Source organism: Glycine max, chromosome 6, assembly GCF_000004515.6.
Source record: "Glycine max cultivar Williams 82 chromosome 6, Glycine_max_v4.0, whole genome shotgun sequence".
Taxonomy (NCBI): domain Eukaryota; kingdom Viridiplantae; phylum Streptophyta; class Magnoliopsida; order Fabales; family Fabaceae; genus Glycine; species Glycine max.
In genome coordinates, this window is record NC_038242.2 from 13,909,136 (window position 1) to 13,929,290 (window position 20,155).

Below are 20,155 nucleotides of genomic sequence, written 5' to 3' on the forward strand. Positions count from 1 at the left end.
TGTAATAGTTAAAAACTTTGATTTAATTCAAAAATATATTAAAAGACCATTATCACACATTAATCATAATAGATGTAACAAAAATGCAATTAAACTTTAAAGAAAACTATACAATGTAATCCCAAAGTACTGTAAAACAACTTCCTGACTAGAATGTTAAAGCACTAATGCTTGTTGCCGAAATGTTATATCTATTGCTGCATCCACTTTTCTGTATGGCATTATATATATAATATACTAGTAAACAAAAAAGGTAACGACCATTTTCACAAAATGCAAATAAATAAAAGATAATCATTAAAACACTCAACCTAATTTTCGAAATCAGTCCATACTCGAGAGTCCAGACAGCCGTTAAAACATACGTCTTAACTTGATAAACTTGGCTAAGTTCCACTCACAGTGTGGGTAAATGCAAAGCATTCAAGATTGTTTGATAAGTAACACCAAAAAGGTTAAGTACATATGCACTAACAAAATATTTAGTCATCTTACAATAGAATACATCTGTTGTTTATTCTACGTCCTTCCCCCCTAAGTGAACCAAATAATAATAGCAATAATAGTTATCATTGATCATTACAATCCAGTGTCCCTGAATAATAGCAAAAGATTAAATAACTTTCACTAACCATCAAAACTCAAATTTTAATCTCAAGATAACATGCCGTTGTATATTTGTTTGAAATGTCGTATGAAAAATATATCAAGTTGTCTAGCCAAGTTTTGCCCAATCAGGATATGGACACTCATACGTCCATCCAGGTCCAGAGTAACGAATACAATGTAGCCACAGACCTTCTTCATCACTATCATATCTGCAATTATTAAATCCCGAGAGAAGCAAATTTAGTGGTCAAGCTATCCGAGACTTAAAACCACAAGGATAGTTACTAGACAGAAAAGAACCCTCAGAAATTACATGTTTCAAGTCACCGAACGTTTGATATATGAAAAAAAAAAAACTCACTGTTTCCACATATTACAAATACGAAGAAAAATCACAAAAACAAAATCAAGACACAAGTATAAGTGTACTTTAACTAATATGTCTCGTAATGGTCAATTTGTTGCACCAAACAGATAATAAATATTTATTTAGATCAACAATGGCATCTGCTATGTCATATTCATACAGAAAGAGCTTTTTTGCTACAAGAACACAAGCAAGCAAAGATGAACAACTATCATCAACTTTAAGCTCCTACTTCGCTAAATAATTTTTAACCTAATTCTAATTTCCTCATGTCCAGAGATCACAGCAGATAAACTGTAAATCCCGTCACATTTTTTATGCAGCATTGAATCATAAAGGTCTGTTTTATTTTTCTCTAAGTATGGTTACCTGTGATGCAATAATGAAAAGGCTTGACCACAAGAAGATCTACCCTCAAAAGTCAAAAACCAAATAGTTATGAAGCCCATTTTACTTTAGAATTTAGACAGCTGCAAAAAAATTTTGAAGAAAATCTACTCTTAACTTTCTTCAAGTCATCCATGCATCTTGTGTTTTTACAATTTACAATACAAACAAGCAGCAAATTTGTTTCCTAAGATAATGAGTTACTTACCCTTTGGGTGCCAAATTTGGACAATTTGTACACATGGGATCGATGCCAAAGTCTCCATTGGAATTTTCTTCACATTCATTGAGCACTTTTTCATTAAAATTTGATGTCAGTGAAACACCAGAAATGCGAGCTGATCTATCAGCACTCAACCCTTTAACAGATCGATCAACAGTTTGTTCTGAGATGTACAGCATGTCATTGGCTATTGGGTGCCCTGAATACTGTAAATGAACGCGTATCTACACCAGAGGTGAGTATCTGTTAGCACCATATCTAAATTATAATAAATTGGACAAAGATAAAGTGCAGGAAGTCTTTGGTCATAGTTGACTTAATATTTTCAACTGAATCTGCGGTTTTAATCCCATTTCCTGTATTGCCTATACAGTGACAGCATGGCTAGCGAGTGACTTAAAAATGTGCGGTCACTGACTGTTGTGACACATCACTTCCATGCTAGCATGTGTCAGTGAATAGACCACATGGTATTAATATCTAATGCTAGATCTCAGCCTCCAAAAACAACACATTGAAGATGGAGATAATAGAATATTTTTTCTGCAGGGAGTGAGGCTTACACAAGATAGCAATGTTTAAACCAAATATCAGATATATAAGTAGCATGCTATTAAGATCAAAAGCATTCTCTTCATCAAACGAAAAAAATATATAAAAATAGAAATCATATTCAAATATGCAGCCGAATTTTTGAATGGCAAGAAACAATCAATCCAAAACGACCAACATTTTCCTTACCTGATGAGTACGGCCAGTGATTGGTTCACATAAAACAATACTTTGAGTTCCATTAGTACTAATCCGGGTAAATTTTGTAGAGGCAGCCTTCCCCTTTGCAGAGCCTCTGACCTTCATTAACAAAGACATTATCCCACATGATACTTCTGGTCTTTTCACTTATCAAGTACAAAAGTATCAACATCCTTTTTCTTCCTACAATGTCAGCTACTACTGAAACATTTTAAAATTATAATAGCCAATATAATCACCAAAGTCGGCTTGTTTTGGCAGTGCTGTCATGCCTCTTAAAGTTTTACACGTTGGATCATTTAGCAAAGACAAAGGAACCCAGGTGTTGGTTCTATTTGTGTTTTTTATAATGCTAACCTTGTTAAGTTGGAATATATAATTGCCATGAACTTTAATTCTGTAACCTATTGCTCTGATTCCAAGATATATATTTTGAACTGTGACAAATGCAATGTTGTGCATAAAAAACTAATGTACCCCAGTGCCAAAAGGCAGGAATTCTCATATGTAAAGTTATGGGGGAGTGCTACTGTATAAAGCCTTCCCCTTGCATATATGTAAAGGGGCTGCTTCCGGATTTGAGCCCGTCACCAACCAATCACACCATGGCACAACTTTACTGTTGTGTCAGGGCTCACTCTCAAAAAGTATGTGAAACTCTTGGCAATGATATTAAAAGGCATCTGACAATTTATTTCAGCTGAAGTTTAGTTATGCCATATTTAAAGTTGAAAAGCTGATTTTTCCAAACGAGTAACATGAGTTAAATGAGCACAAGTGTTGACTGATTACATGGCTGATTTTATGGCTTAAGAACTTGAAGGAAGGCTTCTATATCAGTCCTAAATAGTTGTTAATCAACTGGATGAAGGTTATAGAGAAAAAAATTAAATGCTTAAAAATAGACTATATTTCAAAAAAAATGCAAAATCATCCAAAAAAAAAAAGTTGCTTAAGCATTTTTCTTAGAAGATAAAAAAAGTAGCTTCTAAAAAATAGCTACATCATAAAAGTGTTTTTCCTTCAATGCACTAATATTATAAGTTACAACTATACATATAGCACTTTGTTCCTGCTTTTGAGAATTTGCAAAGGAAATGGTGAAGAAAAGCTTTCATCGTTTTTCCTTTGCAAATTATTCAATATAGGAAATGGGTTGACAACAAAGTGACATTTTTATAATTATTAGTGAAAACATATTAACTGAAAATGAATACAAAATACAAACTAAATGCACCCAAAAACTCAATAACAATAGGAACCAAAGGCCACACCTCTGCTGTGCTCCTTCCTTCTCTTGCATTATAGTCTATATTGGCATCAACAATTACCTAAAAAGTAAAAACTTGGTCAAACGAGAAAACTATCACAATCTTAACTGACAGAATTGCACTTAATTATTTATAGATAAAATCAACATATTATGCATATGAAAGTTCACTCAAAATACAAAAAAGAAATGACTAGACATCTCAGACAGAAATTTTAGTTAACCATGGCCTGTTTGGAATTGGTTGTTGCTCCTTGTTTTCAGATTTAGAAAAATAACTCAAATGTTAACATCAACTTCTTTAACTCAAACCAAGTATGTTTCATACTTTTCAAAAATAACATTTCCAGCACAGCCAATCCCATGGTGGCAATATTGGAATTAGCACTTTCCAGCAATGGTAATCTTATAATGAACAGCAATACTGCACCGCTTTTCTCAATTTCACAATAAACAACTTTGCTTGCCAAAACCATTGCTTCTTCATATGCTACACTGCAGTTACCTGCATCCACTTATTTAGTCACATCCCATATCTAAAACTCTGACACCTAAGTGACCAAAGCTTCTTATAAGAGGGTAATTTATGCATCTCAAACAGAGCTAATCTATTTAGACCCATGGCTAGACACATCCCATATGTGATCAGTTGCTTTCTCCAAGAAACAGATCTACTCAGAAGATCAACTGCTTGCTCAGTTTTGTCAATATGACAGTTATATATTAATGTAGGATGTTTCTATGTGCAATAGTATATAACAGGATTTCTCAACACATTCACAAAGTAACCACTTACTCCAAGCAAACAGGTGTGAGAAACTTGGTTGAGTAGCAAATATATCATCCTTATGATTATAAGCAAACCTTGTTATGAAATATGAACCATAATACACTGGTATCATGTCACTCCATGGTTTCTACCATTTGAAATGTTTTTAAGCATTTATGGTTGAAACTGAGCAAGTTGCTCTAAATTGATTGCAAACTAATATTCCCAACATATTTTATTTTTCTTTTTAAAATTGTTGTGAAAATACTTGGGTCCCGTTAAATTATATAGCTTTTGCTTCCTTGAAAATTGTTCTTGAATTGCAATTTGCAAAACTATGTCGGAAACCCAAAAGGCAGGAATAGAAACCAACATGCCCACAATATCTTAAAATCAAATGAAGTACAACTTCAAAATGTGCAAATTTTGTTAGTCACTTATGTTGGCAAGCTAAATTCAAGCTTTTAATTACTTTTCCTTTAGTTTGTGATTATGAACCTACCATTCCAAATACTGAACTGGCTACAAAAAGAACACTTCACATTATGTTCTTCAAATGTCAAAGTAAGTATGTAACCCTTAAGGATGCCCAAGAAAAGATAGTCAGTAAATAGCCCTAACAATGCCATACTATAAAAAGGACAACTCAGTACACAATGCTCCAACTAGGTAGAGTTTGGGAAGAATAGATGCATGTTAGCCTTAACCCCACATACAGAGAGACTATTTTCAAGATTTGAATTTGTGACCTCCAGGTAAAAAGACAGCAACCTTATGGTTGCACCAAGGTTCACCCTCTAATAATACCAAACAATGTTAACCAAAAGAAGAAGAAAATTAATGATTTGATATTGTTTTCATATATGAAATAATTGCAGGGATTTTCTTCAATATACTCCCTCAGTCCTATTTTATTTGACGTTTTAGCAACAAAAAAAAAACATGTTCCATTTTGAAAATCATTTTACAATATCAATGAAGCATTAAATACTTCTTTCTTATTATATCTTTAACCATTTATTATGGAGTGAGAAAATAAATAAATATATATATATATATATATATATATATAAAAATGAGAATCAAATTAATATGAAAGATGAGGGATATATTAGGAAATAGCATAATAATTTTTATAAAATTAAAAATATTAAAATGTAAAATATTAATGCCATTTCTTAATTCATGTGCTGAAACCTTAAACATCAAACAAAATGGGAGGAAAGAGCAATAAATATTAAGTATAGGTATGTGTAACATATCTTATCCAGACCATATAAAAGATACCTCATCCTCAGGAAATTCTCCACCTACTTTTGCTATATACTGTTTGTGGACTAAGCCGGCTTCTATCTGTAACAATCAAATTCTATATTTACAATGTATAAAAAAAAATCTATAAATAGGTATAGTCATACAGTCATTGTATGTCAAACAAAATAAATTCTGTCTTGTTATAAGCACGTCAAGATATTGATAACATGGAACAAGAAATTGAACTTAAGTGCCAAAAGAAGGCAAATAAATTATCTTTAATAAATTCATAGTAATGAGTAAATAATACTGAATAGTACCAACTGAATATACCTCATTTTTTATTTTTTTTGTGAAACTTTTCAGTCACAATATTATAATTAAACAAACAATGAAACCTCCTTTATTTAGTTAAAAAAATTACTTTATTAAAAAATATTTATATTTAAGATGTCAATGAGCTACACAGCTCAAAGGCTTAAGCAAAAATGAAGTAATGAACAAACTTGCTCATTAGATATGTCATTTAAATTTTACAATCAAACAGATTCACCTTTATTTAATATTAAAGATTAAATATTATAAGAAAATAAAAGAGTGAAGAGCAAAAGGAATATCCCTTCCTAAAGTCACCTGTTGCCTAAAAATGTCAGCTTTTGCAGCATTTCTGGCCAAAATAAGAAGTCCTGAGACAAGGCGATCCAGTCGATGAACAGCTGAGATGTTCGTGTCAAGGTAAAAATGCAAATACAAAATGGATAAACTTTGAGAGATAAAGGACAAATGGAAGTATAAAATGGATAGACTGTGAGACTGAGATAAGGGTATGCAAAAATATCAAGGGCAAGAGAGAAGCTATATTTTATGCTAATTGGAAATTGTAAACTTTATCAGCATATGACATTAATTTTTATGATGATTACAGAATGTATTTCCAAAAGGCATTTTTGGATACGAAATAGAGGGGTCAGCCCATGCTCAGCTTGAAGAATGCCAACAACAGTGTTCTTACGATATTGACCACATGGGTGCACCTACTAAAATTCACAGCTTTAGCATATATGAAATTTAGAGCAAACTATCATTAATATATCACCATTAGTTAGGTATTTAATAGAAAATTCATTTAAAATTAAGGACTTCTTTTCATAGAACTGAAGAAAATAATTTAAATGACATAAAAGCATCAGTGGTTAATATCATTGAGTTTAACAAACAAACAATTAGAATTATGATTATAGTCTTCTACTTCTGCAGATGCTACATTAATTGAGAACCCAGTCCAAAATTACATATCCATAGAAGGTCCAGACAAGAATTTATATTGGTAGTACAAATTCAGAAGAAAGCATATTATGAATAGCAAATATAGTTCACTGTTCACATCATGTCAAAAATAAAATTTATGAAACAGCTAGAAATGAGGATGAGGATGAGTTGTAAGAAATCTAATATAAAACCATTTATGTGTCTTCACCTAATAAGCTTTTAGGATAGTTGGTCTGTGATGTGGTAGCAATTAACAAAGCAATACCATCCCTATGACCTATCCTGTCAGGCACTTTGTTAGCCACTTAACATGACAGCTTTCTAACATAGGCACTACATTAGTCCACTTGTTAATGCATACTTACAGGGACAGATGCTGGCTTACAAACAGTTAGCACATCAATATCTTTTTGAAGAACAGGAACCTCACAAGCCATCACAGGTGGTTCATGCCTGAAACCTCAGAGGCATCAGTTGCAAGGTTTACCAAATCCTTAAAATGGAAGCATAGAGTTTAAAAGCAAAACCTGTGTAAGAAATGGCTTATCTTTTGAGATGATTTAACTATGTATGAAACCGGTACCATCTCACCATCCACTTGAATCCTTCCACATTTCACTGCACTAACCTACAATGTTAAACATAAACCATCAATTAACTAAACTCTGGGCCAACATCAAGTTCACAGAGCTCAACTCAACAAGAAAGAGGTGTAAGTCAGTGATGGCATTTGTTTAAAAAAGTGTTAAAACCATCTATTGCAAATAATAATAATAACCATCACAGGACATTACTCTGGTACCCATCCTTTGCTTATAGGTACAGTACCCGCAGTGCATTTAATTGGTTGGTGATAATATTCAATAAATTATTGACGACTCAAACTATGAAGCATGGACTCTGACATGGGCACTTTGACAGACTAATGTCTAAAATCTAGGATACATAGACACTGCATACACACACACACACACAAAGAGAGAGACTCTAATTAAATAAAATATGAGTAACATATAACAAAAATAACAAAATATCTAAATTGATGGTATATTCATCTTTTTAAGCCACCTTCTATGTTATTTCAAGTGTATGAGTTGTGTGAAAGTGACAGCTTAAGTGTTCAAGCCAATAAAAAAAAAATTCAAATTAGACACCTAATAAGAAGTATATGGGTGTGTCGGTGTCTGAAACGTATCCGACACAGCCACCCTTCAAACAAGAGAGGTGTCCGTGTTTCATAGCTCACAAAGGGTACCAAACCCATCTAGGAACCATAACAATTAGCAACTTACACTACCTTAATGTGACTTTTTGTTGAGATTATGAACTATGAAAGGTTCTATTTTGATTATGGATAGAATTTCATTTAACTAATGAAACAGAGAATGACTACTTCAGGGTTCTAGACTTTTAATCACTTAAAAATGACCGAAGCTTACAATTCGAAAAGCAATCAAACAAATGAATAGGCGTGATTCTTACATAATACTCATAAGGTCGACCTTTGAATTCCTCAGCGAACAAATCCACAATGGTTTTCCCTGCCCACCGATTTTTAACCTTCAACAACAAATTGACCGTTTCTAGGGTTTAATCAGAGTTTTTACATCACATGTAGAAGAGAGAATTTAAAATAAAAATAAAAAATTAACTAACATGAGCGATGAATTCGAAGTAGTATGGTCTAACGTATCGAATCCCTGCACAAATTCCAAAAAGCGAAAATAAAACAGTGGTTACATTTTCACGGTACGACATTATCACTGGAATGTGAGGAACATCTACGATTAACGATAATGGATGTTACCGTTTCGAAAGACGTAATCGTTAGGGTGCGGGGGATTCGCTGGAGTCTGCCACACGATATTATCCATGCCCTCTTTGCCTTCTCTCTTTCTCTTCATCTTCCCGCTTTCAATCCAATAAGATTGCAGCAATTTCCAAGGTAGTGGCTGCCAAAACGACACTCTTCACAGCGTCGCTGTGGCCAGTATATTAAACGACGTCGTTTTTTGGGATTGGGAACGCGTTTGCATGTTCTGTCGTTTTCACTTTCAAAAGTAAAAAAAAAAAAAAGCGTTATTTAAAATATTTTAAACAAATAAATATTATTTATAAGGACTAAAATATATATATATAAGAATAAAATATTACTAAATTACATAAAAAAAAATATTTAAGTATTTTTAAACAGAGTCAAAATGATTTTTTTTTTAAATAGAGCTAACATCATACGTTAAAAAAATCCAAAATGCCATTTTTAGGATTGTCAATAATTGTTTCACTGAAGGCATATAGCTTATAAATTGTTTTCTGCCGATTTAAAATTACCACAAAATGTTTAGCTTCCTCATCATAAACCCAACACCACTGTCTACTCCAAAAGTCCATCACCAAAACCTGCAACAAAATACAACTAAAAAATACAAGAAGCAACAGATCATCGCACCACCACTTTCAAGTTGTTTTTCTCCGGCATGAATTTCGCCATCGGCGACCACGGAAGAGATAGCAGTAGAAACCCTTAAATAAGTGCACATCATATAAGTACTCATGTTAAATTTGTTTTTGTGGTAGAAGAGAAAAACAAAATTAAATTATTTTCATATGAGTGTGTTTGAGACCATTACAAAATTTATATTATTTAAATAATCAATTATATGTATAATTTGTTATTATTATTATTATCATCATCAAAATTAGAGTAAATTTGTTGAAAAGTGATTTTAAGATAATTAATTTTGTATGGATGAAACAAAAAAAATCATAAGCTTTTGAGAGTTAAAATAAAAAAAAAGTTCTTGAAAAATAATCATAAGCTACAAATTTAGATTCGAGAAAAAAATATATTTTTCAAAAGAAAAAAGGCTTTTTACAAATTTTAATTGTTGTTCCAAACACACATAACTTATTTTGCAAATAATTTTTTTTAGCCAAATATTGCTGAAATCTCTAGAAATAATCTTTCCCTTCATAAGTTATTAAAATCTTATTCAAATATCCCAAAAACAAATTATGGACATATCATAAGCTATTTTCATAAGTTATTGTCGTTGCAAAATATAGTGATTTCTATTTTTAGTTTCTACAGTCAAGATGAGGACCAAAATAAGTAATGACTAGGTAACAAATCATAAAAAAAAAATATACAATGACTACAAACAAAAGTCGTTACATTTTCTGAAACTTACATATTCAATAAAAAAAATAATGTGAGTTATTCGAAACAGAGAGAAGCTATGATACTGATAGCATCGTCATTTTTGCAAGTCCCAACCCCATCCCCCCCACTATGAAGGAAGCACATTTAACATTAGTTAAAACTTAAAAGATGCTTAAAAAAAACAAATTAAAAGATGTTGATCATGCCAATGTAGAATGTTGAAAGCTTTTAAATCAGTTAAATTTTAACCATGTAAAATTGGTCATTCATAACTTTGAATCATAGTCTATGCCGTTTTCAATCCCATTTTTCATTTTTCATCTACGCGATTTCCGCTCTCCTCAACAATACAAGCCAGATACCCTATTGTCCAAACCCAACTAAAGAAACAGCAAAACGAAAAGAAAAAAAAGAAGACAGAAAACAAATTACAAGAACATGAACTCGGAGAATCTGCAAACAGCAAAGGATTTAACTCAAACATTCTTGTGAAGATTTTGGAATGAAAAAACAAAACGCTAGCAGAAACAATCTCAGAAAGAAAGTGTACCATTACTAAACATTTATAGTTACAGTTGTATATGTATAAACCCATATTGAGTCATAAAATAGCATGATCCAGTAGCATTTATCTGTATTTTGAACAGACATTCAGAACAAACCATCTAACTTAATTATTACTATGCAAATAAATAAATAAAAAGTACCTAGGCCAGATATGGCAAGGCACCAAACCTATGATTCTAGCAAATTACCAAGAATCTATACGACACCTTTCGGACTTTGAGTCATAAAACTTCTTGGCATACAATTCTCATGAGTCATGATACCTACATTTTAATTCACGTGGCAACATTCTTTAATACAATGTCAAAATATGGATAATTTCAAATTACATAAAAAAGAAAATGTAAAGACTTTTAAGTAAACTGAGATGTGGACCAAAGGAAAAGATCAATCAAAACGTAATGGATAATAATATCATATGACAAAACTTTCTTATTTTCAAGCAAGCAATTATGAAATAACTTCAGAACATGAATCATTTCAAACCTTATTATCAAGCAAGCTGAGTAAGATATAAGGAGTAATTTCTAGTAAGTAACAAGCAATTGATAGGCATAGTACAACTACAAATACAAGTAAAAAAATAATGTTTTTTCTTTCCCAAACTACCTAATAAGAGTTTGAAATATTCAAGAGACCAAGGTTAGAAATGCAAATACCTAATAAGAATGGCTTTAAAACCGGTGAACCGTTGATTTCTCCTCTTGAATCTTGATCCATACGAAACATATTCTGAATGAATTGAAAAGTTTAGCCAGAAAATAATATTTAAACTTTCAGGGTCGATGATTTCATACATGGTAAGGTCTTAAACTGTGGTCTCCTTGGCTGTGCAAGATTTCAAGTTTTACTAATCACAATCTCAACCGCAGCTGGGACTGTATTCGGAAAAGTCGTTGCCTTGCTTTTGTTTCTCCAATGGAAATGTGTTTGATGTGAGCTATTAAGGACCAGTACTCACCAAATTGGGGGTGACATTTTCGACACAATTCAGGACAAGCATCTATGATCAATCTTTCAAGGGCAGTGAGGCCAAGCATGTCACTTGGAAGATACAACAGTTGAGGACAGTTAAAAATATGGAGTATCTTAAGACGAGTCATTGTTGCCAGCCACTCAGGAAGAAACTCTAGACTGGGAAAGTGTAAAATTAACAATGTCTGCAAAGTGTCAGCGGCTCCTTGAATCCATTGAGGCAATGTCTGTTGCCTTGAACAATGCTCAAGATGCAGAAACTTCATCCTGAATCTTGGCATTGGGCTTTCATAGTTAAACGACAGATTTAGCATCTCACACCGTATTACAAACAGAACCTCTAGTTTAGGGAGAATATGAAGAGGTAAGGACTCTAGGCTCCCACATGATTGAATGAGCAAAACTTCAAGGTAAGGGAGTTGTGCCCCTCTGAACAAAAACTTCAAATTGTCACAATATTCAAAACTCAAGGTTTGAAGATTGCTCAAACTTGCAAAATCATCCTCTGAGAGAATAGATTGTTTCGTGGTTATATACAATTTTCGAAGGCTGATTAACATCCCTAATCCTTTAGGCAATGTTTCAAGTTCAATGCATCCTCTGAGTGACAAGTACTGCAAATTCTGGAGTTTGCATATAGAATGAGGAAGTCTTTTTATTTTGCAGTTATTTGTAAGATGAAGAGCTCGCAGATGCTGCAATTTAGCAATTGAATTAGGTAGAGTCTCAACAGAGGAATCACTTAAATCTAAAACCCGTAAGTATTTGTATCTCTTTATCCATGTGTCCAAAAGATTTTTACTCTCAGCACCCATTCCATAGATGGGAAATAATATAGTTCTCATCCTTCTGGACTTGGGAAACACAACATGGCTAAGTGGATCATTTTCAACAACTGATAGATGCCTTACTTGCTCAGGTATGTTTCGTGTCCGGTAGTTTACCACTAGAAGCTCTCCTTTTGAAACATACAGGGCAAGATCATGTACCAAATCATGTACTTTGAAATAGTAAAAGTGACCTAAATCCACAAAATCCTCAAGAAATGATCTTGAGTGTAACTCATCTACATACTGTCTTGCAATGTTCTCCATCTTCTGACTTCCAACTGGAGATCGAAGCAATCCAAGTGCTGCCCAAAGATTAGCAATAAGAGCACCGGTAAAGCCAAAATCTTTAGGATAAAGAGAAAAGAACGCAAAACAGTGCCTCAAATAGGACGGCATTTGATCATAGCTCAACTTAAGGGCAGGTAAAATATCATTCTTCTTTTGTTGTAAGTTCCATATCTCATTGTCTCTTACAAATTCCCACCTTTCTAAATCAAAATTTAAGAACAAGGAACTTCCTAGAGTTCTAACGGCTAATGGAACCCCTTGGCATTTTTTCACAATTTCTTTTCCGATCTCCACTAGATTTGGATATTTTTTTTCTTCACCTTCCTTAAATGCCCATTTGACAAACAGAGATAAACAATTCTCAATGGAAAGACCTTCTAAAATGTATGAGGGAACAGTGCCAATCATTGAAGCAATTGAGTTACTTCGCGTTGTGACTATGATTTTGCTTCCCGCGGCACCAACTTTTATTAAATCTTTCAACTCTGTCCATTTTGCCCGATCATCATTCCACGTATCATCTAAGACTAGTAAAAATTTCTGACCCGAAAGCTTATATCTTAGACGACTTTGTAGCTGCTCAATATCTAAGCTGCTAATGTTTTCTTGGGTAGCAATAGCTGGAGCTGAAGCATAAGCAGCAGAATTGATGATTTTAATAATCATCTGCCTAATGTCAAAATCATCAGAAACACACACCCACATCTTCAATTGGAAAAGTTCATCCATCCTCTTATCATTGAAGACCAACTTTGCAAGTGTGGTCTTCCCCAAGCCTCCAATACCCACTATGGGAATAACACAAAGACTTTTATCTCCATCACCATCACCATGAGGGTGAGGTTGCATCAAAAGCTTGATAATTTCTTCCCTATCATTTCCCCTTCCTATCACCCCTGAAGCATCAACATGGGAATGAGTCATTTCTCTCCTAGGCACAAGTCTATGATCACCACCAATCCTCTCAAGACCAAACTTGTTTCCATCAGCTGCTATCTTATCCAATCTCTCCCTAACATCTTTGATTCGACGAGTCACCCTAAGACGGAAAACAAGAGGATTTAACGAAGAAAAGAAGTGTCCTACCTTCATGCTGGTGCTGCCTGAAGCTTTGACAACTTGCTTTCGCAATTTTTGGCACTCAAATTCATCCAACACATCTTCAGCATCGTAGCAGACGTTTTGAATCTGCCTCAGCCATTCCCGAAGCCCTTGCCTTAGCTCCTTCTTCTCCTCAGCACCCAATAGTACACCATTGACAATTGACAAAGAGTCTTTGATCCCTTGCAGATCCTCATACACAACATAGGCCCGAGAAGCTTCTTCATAAACGTGAGAAGCAAGCTTCCCTAACAGTGATGCAGCAATATTGGAGACATAAATTTCGGCCATGTTCTTTGGGAAAAAAGAGAAACGGACTTAGGATTTAAGTTTTTGGTGTGAATGTGTGACGATTGGTTCTCCCTGACACACGACATACACACCTTCATAAAATCTTGTACGGTCCATCAATACGATCACCTGGTCTTCACTCTTCACTAATCTTTTCCGACATGGAATTACATTTTTTAATCTACAAATAAAAATTAATTACATTTTAAACTCGTGCTATGCAGGTTGTTTAAATTATATTAGTATTTAGTATATATATATAAATTTTAAAAATATTTAATAACATATTAAATATTATCATATTAAAATAGAAGAAGATGGTTGCTTATACTTTTAATTCAATAGAATTTGTCTTAAGAAAATATCAAATCTATTGAAATTTATTAGTGTAAAGCATGAGTATTTCTTTTTTGGATTTAAATTTTTTATTTAACTATGAAAATAGGCATATACATATGTCAAAGAATGTGATAATTGTTTCCTTTTTTATCTAATGTTATAACATTTGAATGATGTTTATTAAGAATATTTGTCTTGAAATATGTAAAATCATAAAAAAATACTAAAAGGTTATTGGTTTGAGTGGTATTCAACTTATCCTCTTAAGTAAGATTTTGGATTTGTACAAATAAAAAAAAAAACATAGTTGAAAGAAAGTTCCACAAAAGGTGTCCAACAAATTCTCCAATAAAAATTAATCATCACATGTATTATTCATTCAATGTATTTTGTCCAAATGTAAAAATAAACATAATCAATTATCAATGATAAAAGTTACTAAAATTTTATTGTTATAACCGATCGATGCCTCGATCTTATCTTCAATATTATTGTTTTTAATTAATAAAAATTCACAATTGAGTAACATTTCATAAAAAAATGTTTGAAATATATTTTTTAAGAAAAGACGCATTCACGTTTCTTTATATGTTCTCTTGTATCTGTTTGACCAAACTTTGACACTTCTTATGTGATTTGTTTCTCATTTATATGTTTTTTTTCCTATAAAAAATGGAAACACGACTATCAAATATCCCCTTCCTCCTGTCCACTTTTTGTGACACCCTCTACCTCATACATATATGTACTAATAATAAAATAAATAAGAAATCAAACTTAATTAAATTTTTTCAAAAGACATTTAAATACAAGTCTTTCAAAAGGGTAAAAGATTGGCATTCACCTTTTTAACATCATAATAAAACTTGTCCAAATAAATAATAAATTCACTTTGACTCAAAACAAGGTCGTCTAAAATTTCATACAATTAATATAGAACTTATACCATGTCCTCTAGCATTAGGTTCTTCATAGTCATCCACTTATTCATCTACTCCCACAAGCACAAGGTTCGAGATCATCACAGGATCCAAACACAAGGTTCAAGATCATTACAGGATCTAAACACAAATAACACACTGGGAGTGAGTTATCACATTCCTAACTAATAGAGAAACAAGACAACTAGATATACATATCATATAAATGAGATATAACTTACTTAAACATAACTCACATCATTTCACCACTTTGTCACCCAACATCACATCATAACACAACACGTCTCATTCATTTTCACAACATTCACGTACTTAAAGATCAACTCACAATATCACCAAGTCATTCAATATCGATCAATACACAAACATTATGCAACATATACACTAAGACTCAATCCTATATGCAATGTGATACCATGTTAGTGAAAAACCTCGTCAGGCGCTTAGGAGTACATGACAAGACAAACCACACACTAGCAAGTCAAGTCACTCTCACTAGGTAATATCATAGGGAGATCAGTTAGGGTCACAGTATTTTGCGAGAATGCTTCAACCATATGGGATCAACATAGACTTAAAGGAGCACTCAAACCGGGTGACCCCCAAGGCTTACACTCCAAAGAGTCCGTCAGGGCCTCTCCCTCTTGATTCAGATCCAACCCATAAAACATTTTAGCACACAAACTCTATCTATGAATTGTACAAAACACACGACTCCTCAATTGTTCTCAAAATAATTTATCTCATTGCCCTTAAAGGGTCTTAACATTAATTCGTTGTCCTTAAAGGGACTTAACATTAACTCGTCGCCCTTAAAGGGACTTAGCATTAACTCATCGCCCTTAAAGGGACTTATGGTCGTGTGATTGTACAATTCATAGTTCAGAACTCAATGCACACAACATCTCAATGCACATATATATCTCAATCATATACATACTTAATTTATCACATACACTTGATCTCAATCACAATGGTATAATCTCAATTTTACACGTTATCACACCTCATGAATCATATACACTTTACCTATGAACTATGCAATGCATACAATTACTCAATTGTTTTCAAAATCATTTTAATCCGTCAGGTTCCCATAGTAGATCTCATCACAATACTCATTGTCCTTAAAGGGTCTTACAATTGTGTGATTGCATAGTTCATAGCTCACAACTCAATACACATATCTCAATACACATTTATTTCACCATTTATCACAGGTTCAATTTATCACATATTCATAATTTGAATCACCATTTCATAATCTCAATATAATAATTTATACAAAAGGTTTATCACAACATAGACAGTAAAATTCCTTAAATAATTTCACACAATTATATTAAAATCATGGGTCAAAATGCAAAAACATAAGAGCACCCAAGTTTATCAATTAATTCTTATCAGAACATCAATTGGTACGTAAAGACAGTAATATTGTATTTATAATTGTAAAGTAAAAATTATAATTTAAATAAACACCCCAAAATAAACCTTAGTTTAATCCTCTAAGTATCCCTACACATGTTATCACTAATTCTCAATTGTGAATAATTCATCCCTTATCTCTAAGTGGACTCACATGTCTTCCAACAACAATAGTGGCATCTCTATCAATTTCTTGAGATTCCTCAATTTTTTTTCCTTTGATTGCTCTGATAGGGTTCCCAAATGCTAAAGAGAAAGAGAAGAGATTGAAGTCTCTATTTTGTACTATCTTCGTTCGATTCTGTTTCCTCTCTTGATGCATATTATCTTGCTAATCCCAACGGTGAAGGTGTGAGGAGTTGAATCTCTAACAACATATCAAAATTGGACGACAATCCAATGGTTAATAAATCCGGGATCGTAGTTTTACTAAGACAGTTTTGAGTTTCTGTAGGAAAATTAAAGGCTACGATGCGAAGGGTATTTCTCTCAGCTCAGACATGATTTCAAAATTCCCAATGGTGAGAATTCTTATAATTTTGTTGCGAAGCTGGTGCTTAAATTTCACGACCATCCAACGCTGAATGAGTCCAAAATCATTATTTTTCTGAAACATATTTGGTGATCTATGGGAAAAAAGAGAATTTTGAGAGGAAGAAAAGAAAAAAAAAAGAAATTGAGAAAAAGAGAAGGATGAAGAGTCAGTCTGAAAACCGACCTAACATGTTATTTATACCTAGGGTACTTACAACTTATTATTTACTCTATTTATTTATTTATTATTTTATAAAAATAAACTCTATTTTATCTCCTAACAAATGAGTAAATCAAATATATATATATATATATATATATATATATATATATATATATATATATATATATATATATATTCCCTTAAACCATTATTTTATTATAAATATTTTATTTATTTATTTAATTATAAAACTTCACCGTTCTCTAAAATTTTATTTATTTATTTATTATTATTTTTTAATTTATTTTAAAAAAATAGGATGTTACATTTTCAATATAGTAAATTGTTTGTCGTATTTACCAACTCTCCTTGGTTGGCCTTCCAAACCCAAAGAGATATATGTTTGATAAGCACCAATGTAGGTAAGCCAGGAAATGTTTTGTAAAATAAAAATAGTTTCTCTTCTAAAATTCTGTGTAAACAATAAAATTCTAAAACATATTTTTATACTTAAAGGAAAATGATATTTTCATAAATGTAGTATTTTTTTACCAATTAAATTTTTTAATTCAAATGTTTTTTTTTATTCTATTTTTTTTCCACTTCTATCAAACAATCTTAAGTTTCACTATATTTTTATTTTATTTCTCTCTTTTTTTTTTCTTATCAATTTCCTTCCATTTTCTCCTTTTCTTTTCTCACGACCAAACCCAGGTAAAAGAAGGGAAAGGTAGATGTGTTTTCCCTCAATTGTCCCCAGGTGTCAAATTCTACCTTTTAAATTGGTAGGTAAGCAACGGAAAATGGGAAATGGTTTATACTTTATAAATTCTCATTTTTATTTGTTTGTATTTTTTATACAAGCAATTAATAATAGACTGCAGTAGTGCAATGTAGAAACAGCCGGGGCCTAAGGCCCAATCGTACATTCAAGCTACAGAGATGCTGCTTTCTTTGTCATTTATATACTATGTTTCCAGGACTGTGAATCTCGTTTTTAATTTTTTTATCTAGTCTAGTTACAAAATAAAAATACTAGCTTGATACTATTAGAATTCCCGTATTCATTTTTAAAGTTCTAAAAATAATTATAGGACCTTAAAACTCTGTAAATCAATTTGAGTCACAAAGTAAAAACTATTCCTTTCCTTAAATTAAAATTAAAATAAAAGATATTACATGTTGATCTCACAAAAAAACTTTAAAAATTATACTTCTTTCAAAGAAAAACAAAATTGCGTGTCCTCCTATTCTCTTAAAAAAATAACATATCATTTCTACTTGTACAAGGATAGATAGGTAATCTTTTTTATAGACCTACTTCTTCTTTCGGGCTTCTTCCTTAAGTATTTGGTATTTGATGGTCCATGGGGAGAAGATACCTACAAAAGATATTCGGAGGCTCAAGTTAAATTATCGACTTAGAACAATAAATACATATTTAATATTAATGAACAATGTTTTACTTTGACATTTGTATAACTATTTATACATATTTTAATGGGTCACACCTATGAACCTTGGTACCTCATTATCATATTATGAATGTTCTAATAATTATCATTTAGATTTCTCTGAATAGCCTTAATAGTCTTTACACAAAGTAATTATGTTTTAATACTTTTAACTGTGGTTTTCTTCCTTTGGGTGATCACATACTCGGTCAGGTTGAATACTCTACTGGCCGAGTACTTTGAACACTATGTCAAGCACTGGTTATGTTCAAATATAGTTTTAAGGATGTTTAGGCCGAATACCTTAAGCGTGGATCTTGACAAATATTGTAGATAACTGCTTCTATAAGTACTTGCGTATTGAGTACTTTTAGGGTTTTCGCATATTGCCATATTTCGTATTTAGATATTCAACAAGAACAAAAATAACTAAGTATTTTAACAGGATGACTTTTGCTTCATTATGTTAAAGACGTTTAGGGATATATCTAAATTTTCGTCTAGGTACTCGTGCAATATATGATTGATTTGATTAAACACTAATATAAAACTCTCTACTTCATTAGAAACATACATTAAATTAATAAGAAAATATCCAACTTGGATTCTTTATAATAATTAATGCTGCGACAGAATTATCATCACAATTAATAAGTCAATGACTTTAACATCCTTTTTGGAAGCCAAAAACACGCCACGGCATTACCACCCCCACCCCACCCGGACGAAAAAGACAAAGAAGTATCGAATTCCTACCAATGGCACTTATTTAATAATCTTAAATCAATACTTTGTTACAGTATTTTTTTTTATTAAGAAATACAAATTATAATATAAAATTAATATTTAGTACTTATACTTATTTTCTAATAAAATGGGTAAGAAATACTACTACTATTGATGTAATATTAATTGAACTGTGAATATTAAAAGGTGGAACCTAATATTCGGCCTTGTCTTAGGCGTCATCACGATGAAATATTGAATGAATGTTCCGAGTTAAGAAATGGAACTAAATTTCGGTGGTTGACATAATGACAAATCACGGACATTCTGAGGTGAGGTCGCAATCACACCTTATACATGCTTCATAAATCCCCTCCCTGATAATCCAATTCTTCAACGAACAAAGGGTGGGGGACCAGTACTACGAAAAATAACGTTTAAAGATCCTCTATGC

At 32.3% G+C, this 20,155-nt stretch overlaps 2 protein-coding genes across 2 annotated transcripts; both read right to left on the reverse strand.

Moving 5' to 3' along the window:
- Window positions 1–437: 437 nt before the first annotated feature.
- On the reverse strand, window positions 438–8,903 carry LOC100811500 (RNA pseudouridine synthase 7). Its single transcript, XM_003526893.5, has 12 exons — window positions 8,709–8,903; window positions 8,558–8,601; window positions 8,384–8,461; window positions 7,429–7,529; window positions 7,267–7,354; window positions 6,588–6,666; window positions 6,266–6,348; window positions 5,666–5,731; window positions 3,614–3,670; window positions 2,328–2,438; window positions 1,572–1,810; window positions 438–818 (listed from the first exon to the last, which is right to left on the reverse strand). The coding sequence occupies exons 1-12, from the start codon at window positions 8,803–8,805 to the stop codon at window positions 716–718; spliced, it is 1,146 nt and encodes a 381-aa protein (XP_003526941.1). The 5' UTR covers window positions 8,806–8,903; the 3' UTR covers window positions 438–715.
- An 870-nt stretch (window positions 8,904–9,773) lies between these two features.
- Window positions 9,774–14,176, reverse strand: LOC100812584 (putative disease resistance protein RGA3). The gene is made up of 2 exons (XM_003526895.4): window positions 11,291–14,176; window positions 9,774–10,894 (listed from the first exon to the last, which is right to left on the reverse strand). The coding sequence occupies exon 1, from the start codon at window positions 14,114–14,116 to the stop codon at window positions 11,486–11,488; it is 2,631 nt and encodes an 876-aa protein (XP_003526943.1). The 5' UTR covers window positions 14,117–14,176; the 3' UTR covers window positions 9,774–10,894; window positions 11,291–11,485.
- Between the last annotated feature and the right edge of the window lie 5,979 nt (window positions 14,177–20,155).